General features: G+C 49.4%; 1 protein-coding gene across 1 annotated transcript; it reads left to right on the top strand.

Moving 5' to 3' along the window:
* Positions 1 to 23,342, top strand: SRRM4 (serine/arginine repetitive matrix 4; the record flags this gene model as incomplete). The annotated part of the gene is made up of 11 exons (XM_009698336.1): positions 1 to 144; positions 2,538 to 2,621; positions 2,950 to 3,021; positions 4,695 to 4,721; positions 8,438 to 8,536; positions 9,522 to 9,684; positions 18,166 to 18,503; positions 20,123 to 20,332; positions 20,600 to 20,710; positions 22,334 to 22,480; positions 23,075 to 23,342. Coding segments are annotated over 11 exons (1,663 nt in total), but the record flags the coding sequence as incomplete, so codon positions are not given.
* Positions 23,343 to 23,595: the final 253 nt, after the last annotated feature.

Here is a 23,595-nt window from a genome sequence, read left to right as displayed (position 1 = left end):
TGGGACGCTCGGCTGCCTGCCGTACCCCGTGGAGGACAGACGTCCCGAAAAGCTGAGCGGTCGTGCGGTCAAGGAGGCCTCCACCACCAACGGCTGCGCGAAAGGGAAGGAGAGACGAGGCCATGGTCACCGCAGGTCACGCAGGTAGGAGCCAGGGCTGTGCGTGGGGTCACCCCAACACAGGGCGGTGGCAGAGGAGGTGTCTGTGACTGTTTATCCAGCCCCTCCGGGGGTCTGTGAGAGCTGGGGATGGTTTAAATGACCGTGTGAGTGTACAGCAAATGTATGCGATTGCATGAAGCCCCAGCGTATGTCCGCAGGGAGAAACCTGCGAACCTGCAGTTCACTTCCACTCCACGTCGTGCTCTTACAGCTTCCTTGCACGTAGCCCTGGCTGGAAGACAGGCGACCTACCGGCATCCCTGTGCCCAGGGTGACCCTGGCTGGGCAGCACCCTCAGCAATTCCCTTCTTTCTCCCCATGCCTAGATCAGATCAGCGGCATTGGCTTCATTAGGACACAGCTTCGTTATCGGTTTGTCATTAGCCCCTGACAACCTGAGAGAGGAAAAATGAATTGAATGCTGTAAATGAAGCAGCTCGGGTCTCTGAGCCTGCTAGGCTATCTCTGGGATTAAAGACTCTCCGTTTGGCTAAAGACACTGGAAAGAAAGCAAGCAAGCACATTTCATATCTTTAGATTTCAGGCTAACCGGAACAATAATCTAAAGCGTATTTTTAATTAGGCATTGATTACAATCACGGAGAAACAATTAAAGTTGGATCAGTGCAGGGAGAAAGATTCTACTTCAAAGACAAAAGGCTTTATCATGGGAGAGGGAGAAGAGCTCTCGGGAACCGCCTGTGGCCCCACGGTCAGAGGTTTCTGTCCGCTCTCCCTTGGTTGTGGCAGTGCCTGGCCGTAGCCCCAGGCAAGGGGGGGCTGAGACACCCCCAGACCTGTTTGCTGGGGAGCCCAAATCTGTGCTAGGGGAAAGCATGGGGGAGCTGGGGTTGAGCATCCTGATAACCGAGGGGCTGAGACCAGTGTTCAGGTCCCTGCTCTAGCACAGACCCCTACGGTGTCTTTGGGCAGATGTCTGAGCTTAGCGGCAACGAGCTGTCTTGGAAAAGACATCTCTTCTACCTTAATGCAGATGAAAGACCCACTAAGCCCAAGGTGTGCCATATCCCCTAACCGGTTGGTGAAATCCTTGGGAGGAAAAAGAGAGTGAGAAGGAGTATTGGGGTGTTCCTCAGGGCCACAGTGTAGTTGCACCCCAGATTTACTGCATGGCATTCGGTTATCTGCAGTTCACAACCAAAGTGTTAGTGTACAGCTTTGTTTTGCGAAGCGATTTTAAAAAAAGAGCATATTAAAAGCACTAAGCAATTGGCTTTTTGTGACAGGCTAATTTTTGCAGTAATTCAAGCCCCAGGTGAGCAAGTGTCGGGGGGCAGTGGAGCCTGAGTTGTGTGTCTCCCCGCCAAAGTGACATTTGTTCTGCATTAGGACTTTTATTAACAATAATGTTTGTTCTTTCTGCAGAAAACTGCTCAGTTTTTGTCCTGTTTCTGTAGTGAAGACCTCATAGTGATTTCCAAACCTGGGGCCGCCTTCACACATTCCCTGCTACTGGTTTCTGCTGGTGGGGCGAGAAGTGGGGAAACTGAGGCACAAACCCAGCACCCTCATTTCCAACAGTGATTTTGCAGTGACCCGGGGGAGCTGGCTGTGCCCCCCACAAACCTTGGTCCCGGATCCATTTGGGGATCTATCTGAGGATCTGCAGGCCAATTTGGGGATCACCCTGGGGATCCACAGGCTACCACCAGCTGCCCCCACCTTTATGAGCATTTGCTTTGGTTAACGAGTACCCACAGAGTGTCTGTTGTATTTTCAGCCCAATGCTCTGAATTAATTTAACCACGGTATTTGCTTTTCATTGAAACGTAATGCGATTTGGCATCATATGCTTAAAAAAGAAATTAATTTACAGGAGTGGTTTTTTTTCAAGGTTTAACAACTGTGTAAGAGATGCGTATCTCATTAAATTACCATAGCATCTCAATAAATAAATATATATTTCTAATCAATTGCTATATAACATATGTCAAGTCTCTTATTATAGTTAGATGCATCTGGTTGCAATAATTATTGTATGCAAATTAAATGCCAATTAATTATTTAAAGCATATTTACAAAGAGCAACAAAATCTATAAATCTGTTACAGAGTCGTTAACCTCAGCAAACATGTTTTAAATAATCAGCCAGCGTCGCTGTGGCGTACAGTAGCTGTCTCATTATATCTCCATTAGACCCGCAGAGGAGACACTTCATTTAAACTGTGACCAAATTATTCGTTAGAGGGTAATTAGGCACTCGCCTGTGCCCCGGGTCCACCATGAAAACTGATCTCCTTGCCCCAGATGTCCCTGAGGTGGGGACAGGAGAGAGCAGTCCCATGTGAGCTGATTCAGGTTTTATTTTTATTATTTTTAATTTTAACTAGGTTTTTTTCCATCCCTCTCCTCAGCCCCTCGTGTGATGGGGAGCGTGTGCCGCCGCCAGCCCGGGGGAAGAAGAAGAAGAAGAAATCCGGCCGCAAGAAGCGAAGGAGGTGAGGGTGGCCATGGCGGCGTGTGGGGCGTGAGGGGACAGGCAGCCCTCGGCTGTGTGTGAGGGAAGAAAGTCGGTGTAAAATGGAGGCTGGATACCCTACGGGGAGGTGCGAGGGCCTGGGGGTTTCCACAGGCCCAGGGAGGCGACGCCATTTTCTCACCCTCCCCTGAGGGCCTCTCACCCTGCGGCCTGTCCTGGGGGGGCCCTGGGAGCCCCCGGCCCCTCTCCACCTCAGGGGGATGCCGCTGGTGGTGGGGTAAGGGCTGGGGTGGCCAGGGAGGGCTGTGGGGAGCCCTGCGGTCCCTAATGCCCCTCTGTCTCCTCAGGTCTCCTTCCTACAGCCCCTCGCCTGTGAAGAAGAAGAAGAAGAAAAGCTCCAAGAAGCGAAAAAGAAACAGGTATTTTTCCCTTGAAAATGTAATTCCCTGCTGGCAGTGGCTGTTGGCAGGGGGGGGTGGACAAGGGGTGGAAGACATAACTGCTGTCGGGCAGCTGGTCGAGCCCAGCACCAGGAGGCTGAGAGAGGCATCAAATTCCTGACTCTTAATCATGGCTGCCCAGAGGGCAGGGCCCTACTGGGAGGTGAAAGCTGGACAGCTGAGGAGGGACAGAGTTGGTGTCCCTCTGGCTGAGGAGAGCACAAAATGGGGTGCACACCCAGTGCAAATAGATAAATATGAGCTGTCAGGGTGTGGGGGAAGAAAGACAGACGAGCCAAATCAGCACGAGCTCTGCAGAGCCTCTGCCTGCTGTCCTTGCTCTCCTATTTCACATGGCTCCCATCCTCTGGGACGCCAAGGGGATCAGCACTCGGGGCTTGCACCGGTCTCCTTCCCTTCTCCCCCAGCCTGCAGAAAGAATCAGTGTTTTGACCAGGAAAAGGCTCAGACCAGCTCCCCACATCCACATCTCCGTCTTCCCTCCCAGCCCTGGGTGACCACCTCTAGGTTCCCCTTCTGAAGCCCATTTTTAATTTAAAGAGCACAATTAAATTTTTAAATTGCAAATATTTCACTGTTTTCTCTCAATCGTTAAACCAATATTTGAAAAGAACAGTGGATGCCATCTCCCTTGGAAAGTTCATGCATTTATAATATATTGAACCAAACAGAAGCTACCAAAATGGATAACAGGGTGAAAAGTTGAGTTTGAATCGTAAAGAAAAGGGAGGGAGAGAGGAGAGACACGGATATAGAAACTCCTTTAAAGTACTTCCTTCCCGAGGAGAGATTCTTATGCTCTTTTATGGATGCCATCTCCTGACAGAAGTCCTGGGTCAGATGCTCCTTGGCTTTGAACCTTTAGTACCCCCCTGCAAGCCAAGGATAAGCTGTAGCTGGTCCCAAAAGGTAGCATGATAAACCATCAAGCATTAGGGACCAATGGAGGTTGTTTCCAGACACCTGGTAGAACCTCAACTACGGATCCCAGCTGACCTTGCCACAGGCAATCTCATGGCCCCTCTAGGCAGGACTTCAGGTCATGTCTTCTGCAGGATGTTGTGCTCCAAGCTGAGATGAGACACAGCTGGCTGTCCTCCATGCTCCCAGGGTTTTCTACAAGGACCCACCAGCACAGTGGCTCCTGTGTCATCCCAGGGATGCTCCAGGAGGCTAGACGGAGGCATGATGCTGGTTTGGCTGTGAGGCTGCTCTGGAGTTATACAGAAAGGATTTTCCCTTTGACTGCTATTTGGTCCTTCACACAGAAAGCCAGGGAATGGACTCACCTCTGCCCCCTCAAACTAAGTGCAATTCAAGACTGTGGAGGCAGTAGCAGAGAAAAAGGACCCACCAGGGACAGGGCATGTATCTGATCTCCATAGACTTGTTATCCTGAGGATCGTATTTTCAATTATTTGTAGAGTGTGCTAGCCACTTCTACCGCACCAGCATTTCTCAGCTACCCACTTGGCAGCTGGCTGAAGGAGGGCCAGGGCCATTCTGCCCAACTGGTACATGAGGTCTTCTCACAGTGCTCGGTCTAACACTGGACCTAAACGCATTGTCTCTGATTCAAATTTCCAATGTTGTGAGACCCTGTATTCAATGTACATATTTGTGTCTTGCAGGTTATCCTCAAAGAAGAGAAGACACAGGTAAGAGTTGAGCAAGTGTGGGTGGTCTCTTAGAAATATGAGTTTAATGGTCTCTTCAAGATCTCACAAGGTTGATGTTCACTGGGTGGGGGCAGAAGACATTTTTCTTGTGTGTCTCCTTGTGGAATCCCCTTGGCTCCCCCCATTCCCTGTGGGTCTGGGGCTTAGCCTTATGCATTCTTCAGACCCCACAGGAATCAGGTCTCCAGTCCAACCTGTGCAACCAAGCACATAACTGGAAAAGACCTCTTGGTATAACCTATCCCCTGGCAACCTCATCCATGTTGCATTCGTCCTGCATCTTGAGTCTTTGTTTCTCTTACGGTTTCATTTGCAAACAGTATGGCATCCCCCAGCAGTCCCCATCTTTGACATATTCAGAGTCAGTGGCTTTCCAGGTGTGTACTGGAAGAACTCTCCTGATTCCAGTATGTGTGTGTACAGTATCAAGAAGTATTAATCTTCTCTATGAGAAAATGCAAAGTCACCAGGATGACTGATCCTTTTGGGCCAAGCCCATGGGCCAGATCTGTCAGCAAGCACTCAGACCCCCTGTGCTGTGGCAGAATCATTAATCTCTTTCATTTTTATTGCACGCTCTTGGGCAATCTAGCTGTAACATTGATGTGTGATTGTGCAGCTTTTTATCAGAACAGAAATCTCCGAATTAATTAGCCATTTCTTATTTAGTTCTTCAAGCCCCAAAAGTAAGAGAAAGGAAGAAAGAAAACACAAAAAACAGTAAGTAGCAATTCATGGAGTTCCCTACTCTGCCTGCGCAGAGCTGTGGGACTAGGAAGTGCTTGATGTGGTGGGTCCCCTGGAGCTAACACCGGCTGCACAGCCCTCAGCAATTCTCAGGATTATTTCACAGCTAAATCCAGCAATTCTGGTTTTGCTGGAATGGAAAAGGGTTTGTAGAGGCTGGAGATCTTTCCTCTCCCTCTCTTTTGTGCCACCTCATTCAGTACTTTGTATCTCACAGGGATTTACAGTGTCTTGTTTATCCAGTCCTGAGCAGAGACTCCAGCTTTTCTGATGAGGGCAGCCTGAAAGGATGAACGCAGATGTGCAGAGAGCAGTGCCCCACAGCCTCCACTGCCCAAAGGGCAGGCTGGCACACTCTTACTTGCTCCTCCTTGTTTGTTGCTCTTGGAGGTTACGGTAGGGGCTATTTGTGATATACAGTACAACCAAATATCCAAATGGGAGCAGAAGGCAATGGGGATTAGGGAAGAAAAGGGATTGTTTGGAGGTGATGGATGCTGTAAAAATCTGGGGTTGAGGTTCCCATCTGCCCTGGAGTGTTAGCAGAGCACAATCCTTGTCCTATGGGGCAGATGAACAAGGGGTATAGTAGAAAATGTGGTTCCTTGGGGCTAGAAGGAAGGCCTGTAAGCCTTCTGTTTTTCACTTCCTTCTCAGTCTTCTCCTGGGAATTGCAACTTGCAGCTTCTCACCTGCTTTCAGAGCAAGGAAACGGTTCTGGGGCTGAACCCTGGGCACCAAACCCCTGCTTGGCTTTGCTGGGACTTGGGATACCCTACTAGAGACAGCAACTGAGCTACCAGATGGAAATCTGGTTTGATAGTTTACTATTAGTAGGACCTGCCCTTTAATTCTTCCCAACATAACTTTTAGCTCTTAGGCAGAAAGGAGATAGAGTGACAATAGCCCCTGACACTGCCAGTGTCACCCCACTGTGCACTGGGACTGAAGAGACTGGAAATCCATGAGGGGCAGAGCATGTTGCACTGTCTGCACAGACCATCTCTATTGCACGCGGAAAGCCCATCTCCTTTTCTCTGATTTCTGCACGTTCAGTAGCACAGCCACCTTTTTTCACTCAACCTGGGCTGCTATGCACCTAGAAATCTCAGTGGTAAAACTGAGGCTTCCTAGGTTATCAGTAAAAGCAGATGTCTCCCCAGGCCGACATGGCACTGGCCAGTGTGCAGTAGCCTAACAGTGTGGTTAAAATAAAGATCAGATGCCCTGCTGGTATGCAGCGACCTAGGGGAACAAGAGCTGCTAGAATTGCTCTTTGGGGATAAGCCAGCCATGGCGTTTTAGCCCTCATCTTTCAGCTCACAAACCGCAGCTGAGCCACTCCTGGTTTCTGCAAACCTTATTGCTCCCAAGTGTGGAACAGATAGATCCTATGGGCCATCTCAGATCAGGATTTTTGTATAATCATGCTGCTTCAGCTTATCTTTGTGTCAAGCAACTGGTTATCTAAATCACGCAGGACCAGTTTTTTCTCCTGCAGAAGGGAAAACTCTTAAACTGGAGGGACTGATGCAGAGGGGAAGAGCAAACATGGCGATTTTCACACAAATCCACCATGCGAGAGAGAGATGTTCAGTGTTGCTGATTTCAGCTGTATGGAAATAAGGAAGGAGGATCCCAAAATGTGAAATGTGAAGTTTTTAAAAATATAATCATAGGGTGTGAGAAGCATCAGAGAAAACAGCCAGGCAGAGTTCAAACAATTGCCCTGGAAGCTGCCCTTTTGTCTTAAAGGAGATGTTGTTCTCAATTGATTTGCTGAGTTTTTATAGCTGCAAATTGCTAAGCGCTGTCCAAACAGGTCATATTAGTGCTGTCAGTGACTGGTATAGTGTGGCCATGAAACCAGGCTGTTTCCACCAGCTAACCCATCGTTAGCTTTGCCTGCTGGCACAGCGATGCCAGCTTGAGCAGACAGTTATGCTACCAGATCTAAAATAACTGCTGGGGTGGGAAACAATAAGAGGGAATGGGCACAGAGGGTGACAGGTAGCCTGCCACCCACATCACCCTGTTCTCTGCACGTAGGACTTCAGCTGCCGGCATGGGCAATAACAGCCCTGCGGTAATAGGGCCAGGCAATCCATCTGTAACAGCCTGAATGGAGCAAAGAGAAGTGCAGCAGGGCACTGAACCTGGGTCCCTGCGTACGGTTTGCTGGTAACCGTCCTGTGGCCCTGTCAGAAAAGGGAGCAGCAGTGACTGGACACCTATAAGAAGCTAGGTAAAACGGTCCTGCCCCTCAAGCAGCAACTGTACATAGGGCAGGCTGTACTTTATGTTTGTATAGCAACCGTAAGAGCTGTCCATAGGACTGGCTAGACCCTCGCACGTAGAGAGGAAGAAGAAGGCTGGCTGTTACTGAGTGTATTGTATTATTTGGAGCCTGTCCTTCTGCATCTGCTCTTTAGCAAGGAGCCTGCACTACAGAGAGGGTTGGAGCTTTGCGATGGGTTGCCCGGAGGGACGGTGCTCCCCCAACAAGGCTCAGCAATGGGAAGGTCCCGGGCTGTTTCCTGGCTGTCTTAGGGCAGGCTGCAGGATGAAGGGCAAGCATATGAGCAGGCGAGCACATAGCTCTTTAAAGACTTAAAAGGAGGAAGGATTGGTGCTGTCTGCTGCACTCCTGCATGCTAGTCCATAGATCTTCCCCCAGCAGGCTACAGAGCCAACCTAATAGCTTGTAGTTAAAATGCTAGCATAGATCTCAGTAAGATGACTTGCCTTAACGTCAGTGTAGCCATGAAGGGATGGAGAATTTGTCATGCCTTGGTGTCCTGCGCAATGTTTCATACATCAATCTCTTTGGTTTAAAACACAGATCTCCTTTCTGATTTGAATGTTACTGACTTCAGCCTCCAGCTGCTGGCTCTTGCATCCCCCCAGTCTGTTAGCCTAACAGTGGTTTTCTTCTCTGCTTCTTAAAGCTCTCGTGGGCGCACCCGGAAATCTCATCGCCATCGCTACCGTCACTGCCACTCTTGCTCGGAGAGCTCCGACTCCCACTCGCCCAGCTGCCGAAGCAGGTAACGTCACCGCTCCCCGAGCTGAGCATCCTGCAACGCTTCCTGATGGGCTCAAGGATGTGATTGCAATAGCCTGTGTGACCCACAAGCTCTCTGTGCAGAGCCACATCCCATTCTGGTAGCAGCTACGTCACATACTGGGGGTTGAGCTTCTTGTGGTCTTGGCCGCAGAAGGGTTTTGCCTTGAGGAGCAGTGGCTGCAGCTTTTCAGTCTGGCAGTTGCTTCTGTTCCCCGTGGCTGATAATGAGCCCGTGACAGCTGATTCCAGCCTAGTCTCCCTTCCCCAGCCCAAGGGCTCTGTACTGCTGATGTCCCAGGAAACCCTTAAACATGGTCTTAGCAATGGAAATATATTTGCCTGTGGCAATCTATAGCCATTGTCTTTGACCTGATTAAAATCACTGTCCTGTGGATGACAGATGCATCCTGGGGCCAGCTAAGTGGATGCTGGTGCTAGACCCGGCATCGCTGCAATAGCAAGTCGCATAGTTTATACACATCATGGGTTCATGTTTCACGTTTTCTGAAAGCGCTTAAATAAGCCACCCCCACTCTCCCACTTCACTCCTAACTAGTGGGAATTTTCTTATGAAAAGCTGATGATCAGTGCGGGGAGGAATGCAATCAGGAATTGGAGGGGCATTCATGCAAGAGCAGAGCATATTTCCTCTTGAAGGTGTACTACCACAGGGATAATCAAGGCTGTGTGAAAGTATGGTTTGCCTTGAGCCACTGTAAAATCATGAATTGGAGCTGAAATTTGAGGTTAAGGTCCAAAGCCTGGATGCAAAATATTTTTTTTAATAAGCAGAAAAACAAAACACCCCTTTTCTCTCCATCATGACTCCACAGAGCAGTCATGTGGAAGACCTTCTCCCACACGCAATGGCCTAGCACAGAGCTGCCAAGGGTTTGTATGGAACTGGTAATGGGCACTGCTGCAATACCGAGGAATAATGGTTTGGCTGTTCATGTCTTCTGGAGGCACAGAGCCAGGTCTCGGGAGGAAGGGCGTAAAACACGACGAAGACGTTCCCGGCACCATTCAAAGATCACGGCAAAGCGAAGCTCCTCTGCAGAGGTTCAGGCCAGCCAAAAAGCCAGCCAAACCCTCCCGCTCTACAGCTTCCTGTCTCCTAAGGAAATAGTAAGTATTACACGCTGTGCTGCTTTGCTTGAACTAGCCACAGGAATCTGGGCAAGAAATCTGATATGAAATTTTTATAACTCAATTATAGCGATGTTAGACAAAGTTGGTTAAAACTGTATTATTTATTGATGGTGCTATTCTCCAATGTATTTAAAGTCACTCCTTCCTTCAGCACTTTCATGCCAAGGGTGGGGCTGGAGAGAGGAAAAATTTGCAAAGGCTCTAGCCTATGAATAATGAATTGAGGACATTTAACAAAAAAAAGTGGCCTCCAGCAATGATATTTTACAGGGAAGTGTTTGTTATGCAGTCTTTGCTCAGCTGGATGTGAACTTAATTCACTGGTCTTCATGTCTAAAAGTTTAGTCCTTCGGGGGAAGAAAGGGAATCAAACATATATATAAAAGAAACATTTACATTTAATGACTTGGTGATTATTGGCAGGGGATGTTTTCTGACTATCAAGATCCTTCTAGGATCACTGTTGCTCTGGACTGACAAGCCTAGGGGCCAAATTTGGAACTTAGGAGCAGCTCTCATTGATGCTAATGGGAACTGCATGTGCAGCTGAGGGTAAAATCTGGCTCAGTGCCTTGGGATGTTTTTCCATATACATGGAAAGAGATGATCTAACACATGCCTTAGAATTGAGGGAGCAAGAGATGGAGAGAAACATTAGATACAGATTGGTATGAAGTCTTCCTTTTCCATGGCATGTTTCCCCTTTGTTCCTGGTAGCTGCAAAGCAGCGGTGTGATGCTCTTTGATAGTGGTGTTAGTATCTGATAGGCATTCTGGAGAGATAAATTGCTACATAGGACTCAAGGTAGTGCAGAATCTGTGTGGATGTGTAATGTTAGAGGTGTCTTGAGTACAGAGTCCTCCAAGCCCCAAAGCGGTATATAACAGGGACCAGATTTTCTCCTTTAGGCCCAGTCATCAATTGGAAATAGCTCAGCTATGCACAGTAGCTACATCAGATATGAGATAGATAGTGCCAGCAAGAGGAGAGACTATCCGCTCACCCGCGCAGACGGAGTTCCGATCAAAATACACAGAAATTATACGTGGGTACAGACAGGCACAAGCTGTCTCTCAACATTATGGATATCTATATTTGCTCTCGTTATATACATCTGCTGAGTGTGTAGTGTGTGTGTGAGTCATTGCTTATAGAGCCATATAAGGTAGAGCGAACAGCAGAACCTGCACACCACGCTTGGATGTGTGTGTGTGTGTGCACGCGCACATGGAAAGAAAGAATAACAAGGTATGAAGCTTTGATTGCCATGAGCCTGGGGTGTTGCCCTCTGTCAACTTGGGAAGGTAGGAATGAGCTCAGTTTCCAGAAAACAACCAGCCAAAGACTGCATCATGTCACCAGGGTTTGTTTTTTTCTTTTTTTGGTTCAAACTGCATATCTTACATAAATGTTTTCAAGTCTAAGCCTGGTTTTTAATTGGTACTAGGTTTCCTGTCTCTGAAGCCAGGCTCCCTGAGTCCTGTGAGGCCGACTGCCAGCTGTTCTGTTCCCTGAGCAAAAGTAAACGCTAATTTAAAATTGTAAAAGCTTTAAAATGAGTTAAACTCAAGCATGCTGCACTCCCCTTTCCACTTGCTTCACTCGGGGTAAATGAGCATACAAGCTGCAGGGCAGGGAAAATCAGAGCTTTATAGTTACAGATGCAGAGGATGGATGCAAAGTAAAAATCATCAGGCCCCTGCTGCATTCTTTCTAGTAAGGGTTAATAACACAGGCAAACATTTAAATGACTAAAAGGCATCAGTTCCTTTACTATGCAACCCACTAGTATCCTTTTGTTCCCCAAAAGTAGTATGTTCTCTTGGGACATCATTCAAGAGCACATTTAAGCACTTGTTTAAATTGAAGCCCCTGGTTAAGTGCTGCCCCTGAAATTTTCTGCATAAGGTCATTAAATATCACATACTCAAAACTGGCAAGGGAAAAATGGAATGGGAACTTTTAGTCTCATTTATTAATGACTTATACACAACTCTCTGATGCCTCTCCTTTTTGAGTTAAACGGTTGCTCTATAAATAAGCTTAGCTCTGTCAGAATCTACTTCAAGAGCAGCCTGGATAGGTTATGAAATGAAAATGTGCTCTTGCAGAAAATGTTGATCACATATCAAAAATAAATCACTGGAAAAGGAAAGATTTTGTGGAAAATTCCAGAATTGGGATTAAAAAATGCCATGTTTCTGTACCCTCTGGTACAGAGCATGCGTGTCACACTCCCTACTCTTCCCTCTGGCCCAGGTTTCCAAGACAAACCATCCTTACCTAGGGAGATGCGTTGTCGTATCTCCAAAGGAAAGGGATTGTCCAGGGAGGATCCCAATGTGCAGAAGAGCCCCAGAGAGACAATACACAAACTCCCATGACGTAATGCTTTAGCACTTCCAAATGAAAGATTTTGCTTTTCAAGCCAATTTTTATTTTATTTTCTTTTTCTTCTGAAAATCTGAAGCATTTTGTGGTAAATTCTGCCACCACCACTCGCCCCTGGTTTGTTTCCCTTCCTTTCTACTGGAACAGCTGCAATTTGGAACTAGGTCTACCTGTAATTTATGAGGGATAAAGCATACAAAATAATGCCCTGCCCATGCATCTACCTTGCTGCTTCTTTCCCTCTTGCCTTTATGCATAAGTTGATGCACGCACACATGCGCACGCATGCACACATGCAGAAACACCCTAAAGTTCCCTGCTGCTTTTTTTTGCCAGTGAATTTCCAAGCTTCTCCCTCTCATTCTCCCTTTAATCCCAGGCAGCTGCAATAGCCACCTATTGAGAACAGGATTGTGGGTCTGTGTCTCAGCATGCAGAGAAACTGTGGGCGATATGCAGCATCTATTTTTGAACAAAATAGCCCTAACCTGCTGCAGATGCTTTATTGCACACCGACACAGGTGTATTACATGCCACTGTGCTTTCAGTTGAGCAGTGCAATATAAATACCCACAGGGTATGAATCTAATTGCCTTTGTTGTACCTGATGAAGATAACTGCATGCTGCATACACTTTCCTTGCCAGCTCTTTTACTTCCACTGAAACTCATTTACAATGTCACAAATTAATACAGGCTTGAGCCAGATTCTGAGTGAGGCTCAGTGTGGTACGGTTGTTCCAAACGATGCTGTTTGTGCTCATGTGTCTGGAGAAAGGTAGAAGTGGGGGAATACTGTGCAGGGGCTGGGACAGCGTGTGCAGGAGGGCTCGGGAAACCTTAGAGCAGACCTACATACTGACTCGCTGTTGCGCTCTGTTTTCTAGCTTGGGTTTTGGTTTACAGAGGAAAAGCTATTCTTTGAATTGTTAGGCAGCATGTTTCTGACAGTAAATAAGGCCCTTAAAGAGCAGAAAGGCAAAGCCTTCCATAAATATGGAAGTTTTTTTTTTTTTTTTCATTTCCTTTTCTTCCCTCCCAGCCAGGGGACTGAGCTTACCCCTGGTTATTGTCTGGTAAATTCGCAGCTCAGCGCTGGGACTGCAGGGAGGCTAGCAGCCTGGGGTGAAGGAGGGATGCCTGCAGGCATTGAAGGGCTATGCTGCACACCAGGTACCAAAAGAGGTGGTGGAAGGCAAACCCCTGCTCCAAAGTAGTGCCAGCCTGGCCGAAGCCGAGGTGGGGACACCCTGGCCTGCATCACACAACACTGGCTGCACCCCAGCAGGCTGAGAAGATCTTTGCAAAGGAACAAACCTTTGCCTGGCATTCTCAGGAATTTACCCCCAGCAATGGATCTGTGAGCCAGGCTGCTCAGCAGTGTCACTGTCCAGCCCCAAATAACCCAAGCTCTGACCTTGTAGGGACAGTTGTGTCATTGCCTCCATGCTCCTGGACTTAGCTTAGCATTTGTGGTAGAGAAAGCCTCACCCTGAACCCTCCACCTAGCAAAAAAAAAAAAAGAGGGGGGGAGTATTTTCCACTCGATATTACTTGAGTCAGGGATTCATAATTGTGCAAAAAGGGGTTATATTGTATTCCTACAGCACTGCTATTTCTTGTATTCCCTTACTAAGAGGTGGGCTTTTCAGCTGGGGCAAATCATCAGCAGAGGTAAGCCCATTTCCCCCAGGCAAAGGCCTCCCCCCAACCCCCTGCTTTGGAAGATGGGGATACCCCAGACCAGGCACACAGCCTCCTTTCCTCTCAGCAGGTGCTGCTCCCCACACCAGCAGCTCCTCAGCAGATGTCTGCTGGGTCCTTGCCGAGAGCAAGGCTCACCGGGGTCATTAACACAAGGGTTTTTTTTATTCCTTTCATTATTACAATGCACAGAAAAAGAGAGAAAGGGAGACATTATGCACCTCTGAAAAAGAAATTAACTCCACTTTGAAGTGAGTTGCAAAACAAGAGGGAAAAAAGACCCAAGAAAGAAATCGTCCAACTATAAGTGAGGCTGTGCCATGCTGCTCGTTGATGGGTCTCAGTCCCCTTATGGCCAAGAAAATGTATAGTCATGTCTTGCCTCAGGGCTGTTTGGAGCACAGTAAATGGACTTGTTCAGTTTAATTGGAAGGCAAGTAGTGATTGTATTTTTGTAACCTATTAGACTGCACTGCCTCTTGGTCTAGGATCACACTCAAAATTACAGTCTGGAGTATGAGTGAGGGCCTTGTTTCTACTCCCCCTTCATCTTGATTAAATAATAATTTGAAACAAAAAAATTCAATAGAGATATATCTTGGGTTCCCTTGAGGGCAGCAGTGGGTCCCTTGCTGAAAGCAAAGTTCACTGAGATGATTTAATTACTTATTAGAGAGGGGAGGAAAAAAATCCAAATGTTCGCATAGAGAAAATTAAATTAATGGAAGAGCAGATTCTTTTAAGACACCCTAGAAAAATAAAACACCATTAGAATTCAATTGAGCTCCACATAGTGTTCTCAGATGTGACGCTCTGTTTCTACCTCGTGTGGCTGACATGCCTTTCAGAAGCAGTAAAATGGGACCAGAAGCAAAGCCAAGGTCATCAAGATGGGGAATTTGTCTGAGCAGACAGGCAAGTCGAGCACACCGAGACTTCTCCTGGCTCTTGCCGCAGCACCGAGATCTCCCACAGAGCCTGCAGGAAGCCACTGGCTACAGCCTGGTGCCCTGAGGTGGTGGGGCTGGGAAGCTGCTGTGTCCCCTCCAGCACCTGCCTTGCTCCAGCCAGGTCCCCCAGCCCTCACAAGGACTGTGGGCTCCATATTTCACTGATATTCACATGTTGCCTCTTCCCAGAGCGCTGCTGCCACAGATGTTGAGCTACAGAGGAGCTTGTTGATCCCCTGGTCATTTGATAGATTTTGTGATGTGCTGACAACAGTTGTGACTTTGAAGACAGACTTCAGTGAAAGCAAAGCAAAAGCATGCATCCCAGGTCCCAGTGGCAGTCTTAAAAGCTGTTTTAGAAATGCCAAGAAAGGGCTGTATTTCTTGGCAGAAATAAAGGTCTTTTGGTTTAGACCGGGAGGGAACAGAAGCAAGGTGTCTGCATGTGTGATGCTGGGGTCAGTGTCCCTTGGAGCAGCTCCGTGCCCTCTCCAGGCCTTTCCTACCTCTGTAGCCAGGGAGTACCTCATGTGGTGGTTTTATGCCTGTAAATGAAAGGTGGTCAAAAGCTGGCTGTCTTTTGGTTAACGTTCAGAACTAATGCAAACCGTAACCCATCTTTTAAAAAAATATCTGGTGCCATATTTGAAAGTGCAATCCTGTATATTCTGGGATGTGGTTGGGGAGAGCACAGCGGTTCATAGCCATGAGGCCAGTTCTCTCGGGGCTTTGGATGTGACATCAGGGTTTCAGAAAGAATTGGTAAAAAACAGAGCCGCATACCTGGCTCTCTTATGCTCCTTTGACATTCCAGTTCCTACTGGAGTAAACAAGGACTGGAAGAGAAGTGATAGAGCTGAGAAGTAGCAAGGAGCAGTACTAGATGCTGAAATGAGGACTCGCAATGTGTGTCTCCACTCATTCCTAGTGGGGAACATTTGGGAGGTGTTTCTGCTCTGTCTAGGGCTTCTGCGTGGAAGGTGTAAGAGGGCTAGTGAAGAAGGATCACTTCATTTCCCGTGTCTGCTGCTGGGCCTCCCAATGTCTCCAAGTTAGGACTAAGTATGACTTAGAAGTTAGTATGGGGTGGGGATGGGGGATTCCCCAGCTCCAGTATGGGTTTGCTGGGAGGAACTAATTCCTGTCCCTCTGTCCCTTATTCCAGAAGCAGTAATACCTCTCTCTCTGAGTACTTGGAGATCCTCCAACTCCAGGTGTTTTCAGAGTGTGAGGATGTTGTTGGCAGTCGTCATCCCGTGGGCTGTGTGCTGAGAGCCACTCGGTGTGTTGGTAGCTCTGGTTTCGCTGGCTGCTGGTTCAGCACGTGCATCCGAGCCAGCCGTCCCTGTCCCAGTTAGCACCTCCTGAACTAGGCTGAGAGCAGCCCCTGCCCCAGGGATACAGATCAGATGCCATGGGCAGGAGGGCGGATGTGAAGGCACCATCTGATGGGATGAAGGAGCTGCACGTAAGAAGTGACACAGGCTGGGTCTGTAGCCCCTCTGTGGATGAAAGCGAGCCCTGTCCCTGCGCCAGCTGGTCCAGGGCTAAGCTCTCCAAAGTGACTGGCCCTGGCCCTGCTGTGTGACAACTGATCCAGGCCTCCTCTGCTCCCTGAGGTATTACCAACATTGGAATGTGGTTTTCTTAGCTCAGAATACCCCAGATCTGTGAGGGCATGGCATAGAGGGAGGGCATTGTGTGCCCCAGAGCGTGGCCTGAGGACGTGTGCAGGAGTTTGAGGGAGCATAGCTTACTGGGAACATGTTGGAGGAATATCCCAAGCAGGGGGAACCAAACTTTTGTGTCCATACTCGAAGGACCCTGGACCAAACCTTATGGGTGGGAACAAGGACAGCAGAGCATCTGAGTGAAAGAGGAGGAGGCCGCACAAGAGTGCAGATGTGCTGGGTCTGCGCTTAGTCCTAATTCTCCCCCCATTGCAAGGGCAGACGTTCACGCTAACATAGCCTCGCTCCCCGTGCCGGTACACTCCTGGACTGGCTCAGGCGAATGCCAGTGGAGTAAAACCAGAGCTATAAAATACTCAAATGATCTAAATCCCCTTGGTGGTGTTCAGGGTCTCAGACAACAGCCCTGCCCAAGGCAACCTATGTGGGTCTGGGGTCCTTGCTGACCCCGTTGGGTTCAGCAACCCACCAAAACCCAGCCAGGGTATGGCTGAACCCCCACACAGAGGCTGGCAGGAGCAAGGCTGTTGTCCTCTACCCCATAGGTCTCCAATGCAGCACAGGGGGAGATATTTTTTTTTCCTCTACTTTATTTTTTTTTAATTCTTCCCTCACTTGAGTTCCCTTTGTCACTTCCATGAAACCCAAGGGGATTTAGTGCAAGCTGTGACTTTTCAGCACAAGCGATCAGCCTCCAGGAACGGGCTGGCCAGCCTAATTTAAAGCAGAAGGAAACAAAAATGAATAATAAGTGAGACAAGCAAGCAGACAAAAAGCAGTCATGACATTTGCATAGAGGAGGCGAGCGAACAGTTGGCAGTGTGGATTGAAGAGAGAGTTTATGTTTTTTTCATGTAATTTGAGACTCTAATGATGGACTTATGTTTTTTTCCTTTTTTCTTACACCTTACCTACTAAAGGAGGAGTTCTTGATGGGTAAGTGGATGCTATCCGCAAGACACCAGGGAATTTATTAGAGGTCACTTGAGCGCATTAGCTGTATCTTCTTCAGGGGGAAAAAAGCACACAAAGAAGTATCTGTATACCTTTTATTTCCAGAGGGATTTTTCTTTTTTCCCCTCTCCCTTCCTTTTTTTTTTCTTTTTTTTTTTCAGTTCCAAAGTGAAAGCTTGTTTATTTGCCCGTTTTTAATTTGTACAGAAGCCCTTAATTTGATTTGATTTTTCTTTGCTTATTTTAGTGACATTCATTCAGCAAGCTTAAAAAAAATCACTTATTTAAGATTTAGTTTCATTTTTGTTTTCTTTCCAAGGATTATGTAGGGTTTTTATATGTATATACCCATTTCTTTTTTTCTCCCCCTCTTTAAGGTTAAATAAGGGCTTTGTCCTCTGTTATACCTTTTTTAGTTAGTTATTTTGATTCTTTGGTTGCCCGTTTACTTTGTTGAACTCTTTTGTTTAACATGAATCGCATGCTGATACTCTTTGCATGATCTCTAAATCTTCCCGTTATCATAGCAGGGGGAAAAGAAGTTTCTTCTTACTGTGGATTTCTTTCAGGGATATGTGCTTTTGTTTTCTTCTCCTCTTTCCTCTTTTTTTCTTTCTTTCTTACTTTGTTTCTTTGCTTTTGTTTCAGTGCATCATGATGGTAAAATTTCTGGGCTTATTTAAAAAAAAAAAAAAGCAAAGTAAAACCAAAAACAACCCCCCCAAAAAAAATGTTCAAACAATGCCAAATGGCTTTTTTGCTTTCAGATCTCTCAGTCAGGGTCTTCTGCTGACCTCTTTACCAAAACAGACAGCCCGCCTGGCAACCTAGCCAGCCAGAACGGAGAGTATCATGAATATGACTCAGGAAACGATACTTCCTCCCCTCCCTCCACTCAAACGAGCTCATCCAGGTCAAAGGACAGCCAGGAGAAAAGAAGTCTAGTCCATGATGGCTTTGGCCATGCCTTCTCGTCCGGGAAGCCCAAACTGGCCAACAGCGATAACAGCTCTGATTCAGGAAATTCCTTCACCAGTTGCTTTTCCCAGACCAAGGGAACAGCTTTGGAAAATCTGTCTCCAGATGCCCAGGGACAAGACCGAAGGTCAGTGATTACCAGTAGCTGCTGCTGGCAGCCAAATACCTGGTACGTTGTTGCTCTGTATCTCCTGCCTGCTCGCCAGTTGCAGTGGTGAGCTGGCAGGGAGGTTTTTGTGGTCTGGAGGCAGTTAGGTATAAATTAGACCCACGGTCTTGCCAGTCTGGAGTCCAGAACCCAGCAATGACAACTACTGTAGCCTGAGGAGGAAGATGAAAACCCAGCCATCACACCCCTGGGCATTGCTTCTGCCAGCTCTTCTGGTGTTAATGTGGCTAATGCAGGGTTTGGCCCTGGGTCGAGCTGTGTCCTGAACACATCCCTGCTCAGCTGGGCATGACCATGTCAAAGAAAAGAGTCACTGGCTCTTCTGGGCAAAATCTGAAAGGTGCATCAGGGGGTTGCCATGCTAATTCTCCCCCACTGCTTACTGTGGGGAAGGGAAGTGGGGTTCATTTTCACTAAAACCATTATGGGTTGTTCTTTCACCTGTCCAGTGAGCCAAATCCAGCCTGCCCTTTCCCAGCTCATTCAGGACTGGTCCTGGGTGACAAGAGAGCATCTCCTGCAGGTGGGGAGCTCAGGGAGGGCCAAGTACCTTGCTGGCTGCAGGATAAGACAGCAGCAGCTCTCTGCGCTGGGGCCGTGGGGCATCAAGGCCATGGGCAGGAGTCAAACTGCCACAGGTCATCATCAGGAGAGTGGAATAGATGCCAGCCTCCATCACCACCTCCCATTCCCGAGGTGTTTGCCGGGTGATGTTGGGGATGAAGGCACTGAAGCACAGTGGCTGGTACCTAAGGCTATGCTCAGGCAGTGGTGTGAGGGAGCTCTTCCAGCTCAGGCCCTTGGGTTTTAAAGGCTGAAAGTTAGAGCCAGGATGTGGTCTGGGGGTGGGAGTACTGAATGAGAGAGGAGAGGGAGCCAGGGGAATTGGTGTTAGGAAGAACAAGCCCTTGATTTTCAGGCAGAGAGGGTAAAATTTTAGGGCTGTACATACTTGTACTCACATTGTGACTCCAGTGGGATAACTCTGCCTTCACATGGGTGGAGCTGGGATTGCAGCTGGCCCTGGCTGTTGGGAGACTGCCTCGCTGCTGGGCTTTAACCCCAGTTCATACCCAGGGCACTTCCAGAAGCGGGGGAATTCACGCAGCCCTGTCCAAAGGCAACAGGACATGCCCACTCAGTGCCCGCTCACGCTGCTCCGCAGCCGGCTGGAGCACAGGCCCTTGCCCTGCCCTGCTCTGGCTTTCCCTTGCTCCAGCACTTCTTGCCTCACTCCCTCCCCAGGACCTGCACTGCTCGCTGGCCTGACCCAGGCTCTGCCAACCAGACACCTCTGGTGTGTTGGGCATGGGGCCGAAGAGCTGCTCATCAGGCCACCGAGACCTCTTCTACAGCCCCTCCCTGGCACAGCCTGGAGAGTGAGCTCTTGGGCTCTGATCCACACACACGGGGTCTCCTGCAACAGCAGCCTGGGGAGCCGGGAGGTCTTTTTTTACCCCCAGTTGAGGAATGGGAGGATGGGAGTACTTGTTGGCTGGAGCGTGGTGCTCCCCTCAGCCAGGGACCAGTCCCAGTTCAGCCACAGCTTCAATGACTGTCCAAATATATGTTCACAGAGGGTGCCTGTCCTTGTGTGTCAGCTGTTCGGAGGAGAAGCAAAACTTCCTCCCGTCCCCAGCCCAGAGCTCCCCGCTGAGGCCGTGTTCCCGCAGTGAGTCGTACACCAGCACGGGCAGATCCTCCCCTGGCTCCAGCCACTCCAGCTCCTCACACCACAAGGCCTCTCCCAGGTACTCCCGAAGCAGGTCCTGCTCTTCAGGAAAGAGGTAAGGCCAGCTAAAACGGCTGTCTGTGTGACCCTGGGCAGTGTCTAACTCTTGCAGGCTGGCAGGCTCCTTGCAGGGGGATGTGTAAGAGTTTGCGGGGTGCCTAGGGCTCCACATGGCTTGGGGTGAACTGGCCACACAGAGCTGAACCGAGACCCTGAAATATAGGGCACCTCTTCCCCTTCATGAGCCTAGATTCAGAGGAGTCTGGTACAGCCTCACCCTCCAGTGTGTTTAACTCTTTTTACGGTTCTTGCCTATCCCCAGGTCTTCTTCACGTTCCCCCAGCTATTCTTCCAAATCCTGCAAAAAAAGTCCTGGGAGCAGGAGTTCAAGGCCTCGTCGGAGCCCCAGTTACTCCCGCTATAGCCCTAGCAGGTACAGCTGTCTCTTCATGTGATATCTGCTGCCTCACGCTTTCCCGCTGCCTTCATCACTTGTTTGGACTCCAGCACACTTGCTGGCTCCTGCCAGCCCCAAACTGCTGCCTCAGCTTCCTCACTGGGTGCTTTAGCACCAGGGTGAGAGGGAGCAGGGGACATGGAGTAGGGCATATGGCAGTATGTTATGTTGGCCCTCAATCTGGTGGAAGTTTTTCACTATTTATTGCCCCAGAGCTGGTGCTGGTTGCAGAGAGAAGAGCCCAGAGATGAGCCTTTCACTTGCTGTGGGAAAAGTGGATTTCCTACAGCCAAGGACTACCCTGCATTGATTCAGGGGAATTTCACACAAAGCACTTTTGGGGGTAGGTTGCTGGGAAGGAGATCTGGTTTATCTCTGGCTTTGAAGCATCATGGTGTCTGACAGTCAGGCAGGTGAAGTGGCTGCTCCTCCACTCTGAGCCATTGCAGGGGACACGCTATGCAGCCGAGAGCACACAGATGGCTGCTCGGCGGTGTTTGCCAGGGCTTCATGCAAGTGAGAGGTGCCTCATAGGAAAACCCGGGGAGTGCCCCTCTCTATCATGCTGGGGTAAATGGTGGGCAGAGTGTTAGGCTCTGGTTGGGTCTGCCCACAGCTTTCATCACCCGAGGAGCCCGCACCAGCCAGCAGCCCCTGCAGCAGGGCTGCAGCCCTAGTCAGAGAGTTTTTTAGACACTCTACTTTTCTGAGTCATGGCTCTGCCAAAGAGTTGCAGGCCCTGGGAAGTGCCCCTGCTGCGTGGGCAGGTGCGGTGCCAGGTACCCTCGTGCTGGCACTCACGCTGCCTTGCAGAGGGAAACATAGTCCAGGCAACTCTACTCCCTCCACACCCCATAGAAAACACACATCTCGCAGCTTAGCCCCACAGATGCCTTTGTGCAGGTTTTTCGGCTAACATCTCTGCTGCTGTGAACATTTTGCACCCTTAAAATGTTACATTCTCAGAGTCTGATTCTTGCAGGCTGTGACAATCCCTGCACTGGTGTAGGAGAACATTTCCTGCGTGCAAGGATCAGGCCCTTGACCTGTAACATGTGGCTTTGCAGATGGCATTGAGCAGGGTGTATGAAGTCAGCTACACTCCACCAAAGGGCCTGTGCTGACGTGTAAGGGAATTTAACAAAAGAGAAAACCATAGCAACACCGGCACTCCTTCTGGCAAGCCGTGCAGAGCTGCACAGCCCTGCAGGGATACCGAGGGCCCTCTGTTCGCATGGGGCCTGCTGGCAGGGTTGTTCTCGCCTGCTTCCACAACACGGCCAGCAAGAGCAATTTTACTAGAGCTAAATACAGAGTGCATCCACAAACACAGGTACATGGAAGCCATCTTAGCTTGGCAGCGCAGGGCCACCAGGAGACACTACTGAAACCCCCAGACACAATTAGTGGGCTGTCCAGCCAGATGAGTCTCTCTTTGTCCAACTAACTGAGTGTGCGCAGGGCTGATGCCACCAGAGCACTTTGCTTAGAGTGGTCCCTTTTGGAGATGAATGTCCTCTGCTCATTTGTGCCTTCATGGGCCATTGCCTCATCACCCAAAACCCAGCAGTAACAGTTTCCAATCTGTGCCTTCCCCAGAGACCGTGAGCGAGAGCACAAGTATGGCTCCAGTGAGAAGGAGTCCCACAGGGAGCGTGACCGGCAGCGGCGACGGCGGTCCTATTCACCCCTGAGGAAACGCAGGAGAGACTCTCCCAGCCACCTCGAAGCTCGGCGCATCACGAGGTAAGGGGGGCTGCGGTCCCACCTTTTGGAGACAGGCTCAGCTGGCACTCCCCAGGGGGACATGGGCTGTCCTTGGGTCCGAGTCCTTCTTCAGGAGGAGACTGGTTTCCCTGAGCCTGATCAGCAGGCCCTTCTGCCCCTCCTAGAGCTTGGGGATTTCCAGCTAGAGGCAGAGGGAGGATGAGGGGGTCTCAGTTAAAACAGCTGAAGAAGAAAGGCTGATGGAGCAGGGACTCACCCATCAGCTGCCAAGAGCGTCCCCCCACAGGCTTTTTGTTTCACCGTCTCCTGTGGTAGATGTCCCACGCTGTAGAGAGAGTCAAATACTGACTCTAACCTTCACGCTGAGGGCTCTTTAGGACAACATCAAGCAGAGCTCAGCCTCAGACTTGGTGCTTGGGACATTCCCTACGGCCGTGGGGGTGGGTGGTTTGAATCCCAAGGCCTGTCAGCTACCTGATCTCTTCCTTTTTTTCTTTTAAACGAACACAATCACATTTTTGTGGAGTGTTGTGCAGAGTAAACAGTGCTTTTGGGAGATTTTGGCAGTAAAACCGTTCTTGTGTTGCTGGTAACCCGTCTCTGTCCCCACAGTGCTCGCAAACGCCCCATCCCCTATTACCGGCCCAGTCCCTCCTCCTCCAGCAGCGCCAGCAGCTATTCCTCGTGGTACAGCAGCTTTAGCCGCTCCCCAAGCAGGAGCCAGAGCTACTCCAGCTACCGGACAAGCCGGAGCCGAAGCTGGAGGAGCAGCAGCAGTGCCGAGGGCAGGAGCCGCAGCCGGAGTTCAGGCCCCAGGAGCAGCCGGAGCAGGAGCAGGAGCTATGACTCAGGAGGCAGCTCCGACAGCCTGCATCGCTAGGGAGTGCCACCGACAGCTCGCCTGCCGGCATCACCTCCAAATTCCTGGCATTCTCCGTTTCCTTCCCACCTACCTGGCCATCGATAGCAATCATCCCCGATATTGACGTGGTGGCAGTGCTGGGTCCGCCTTCCCTGGTTTGGAGTAAGAGCCCTCGTGCGCCTGGTGCAGCCCCTTCGCCACCTTGCAGAGTGGGTGGATCAGTCCTGGCTCCCCAGGCCAAGGCTGGAAGAAGGGTCAGTGCTTTACAGAG

The sequence above is a fragment of the Cariama cristata genome, unplaced genomic scaffold, assembly GCF_000690535.1.
Source record: "Cariama cristata isolate BGI_N322 unplaced genomic scaffold, ASM69053v1 scaffold25164, whole genome shotgun sequence".
Lineage (NCBI taxonomy): Eukaryota > Metazoa > Chordata > Aves > Cariamiformes > Cariamidae > Cariama > Cariama cristata.
The sequence above is the reverse complement of the archived record's forward strand: the minus strand, read 5'-3'. Positions and strand labels throughout refer to the sequence as shown.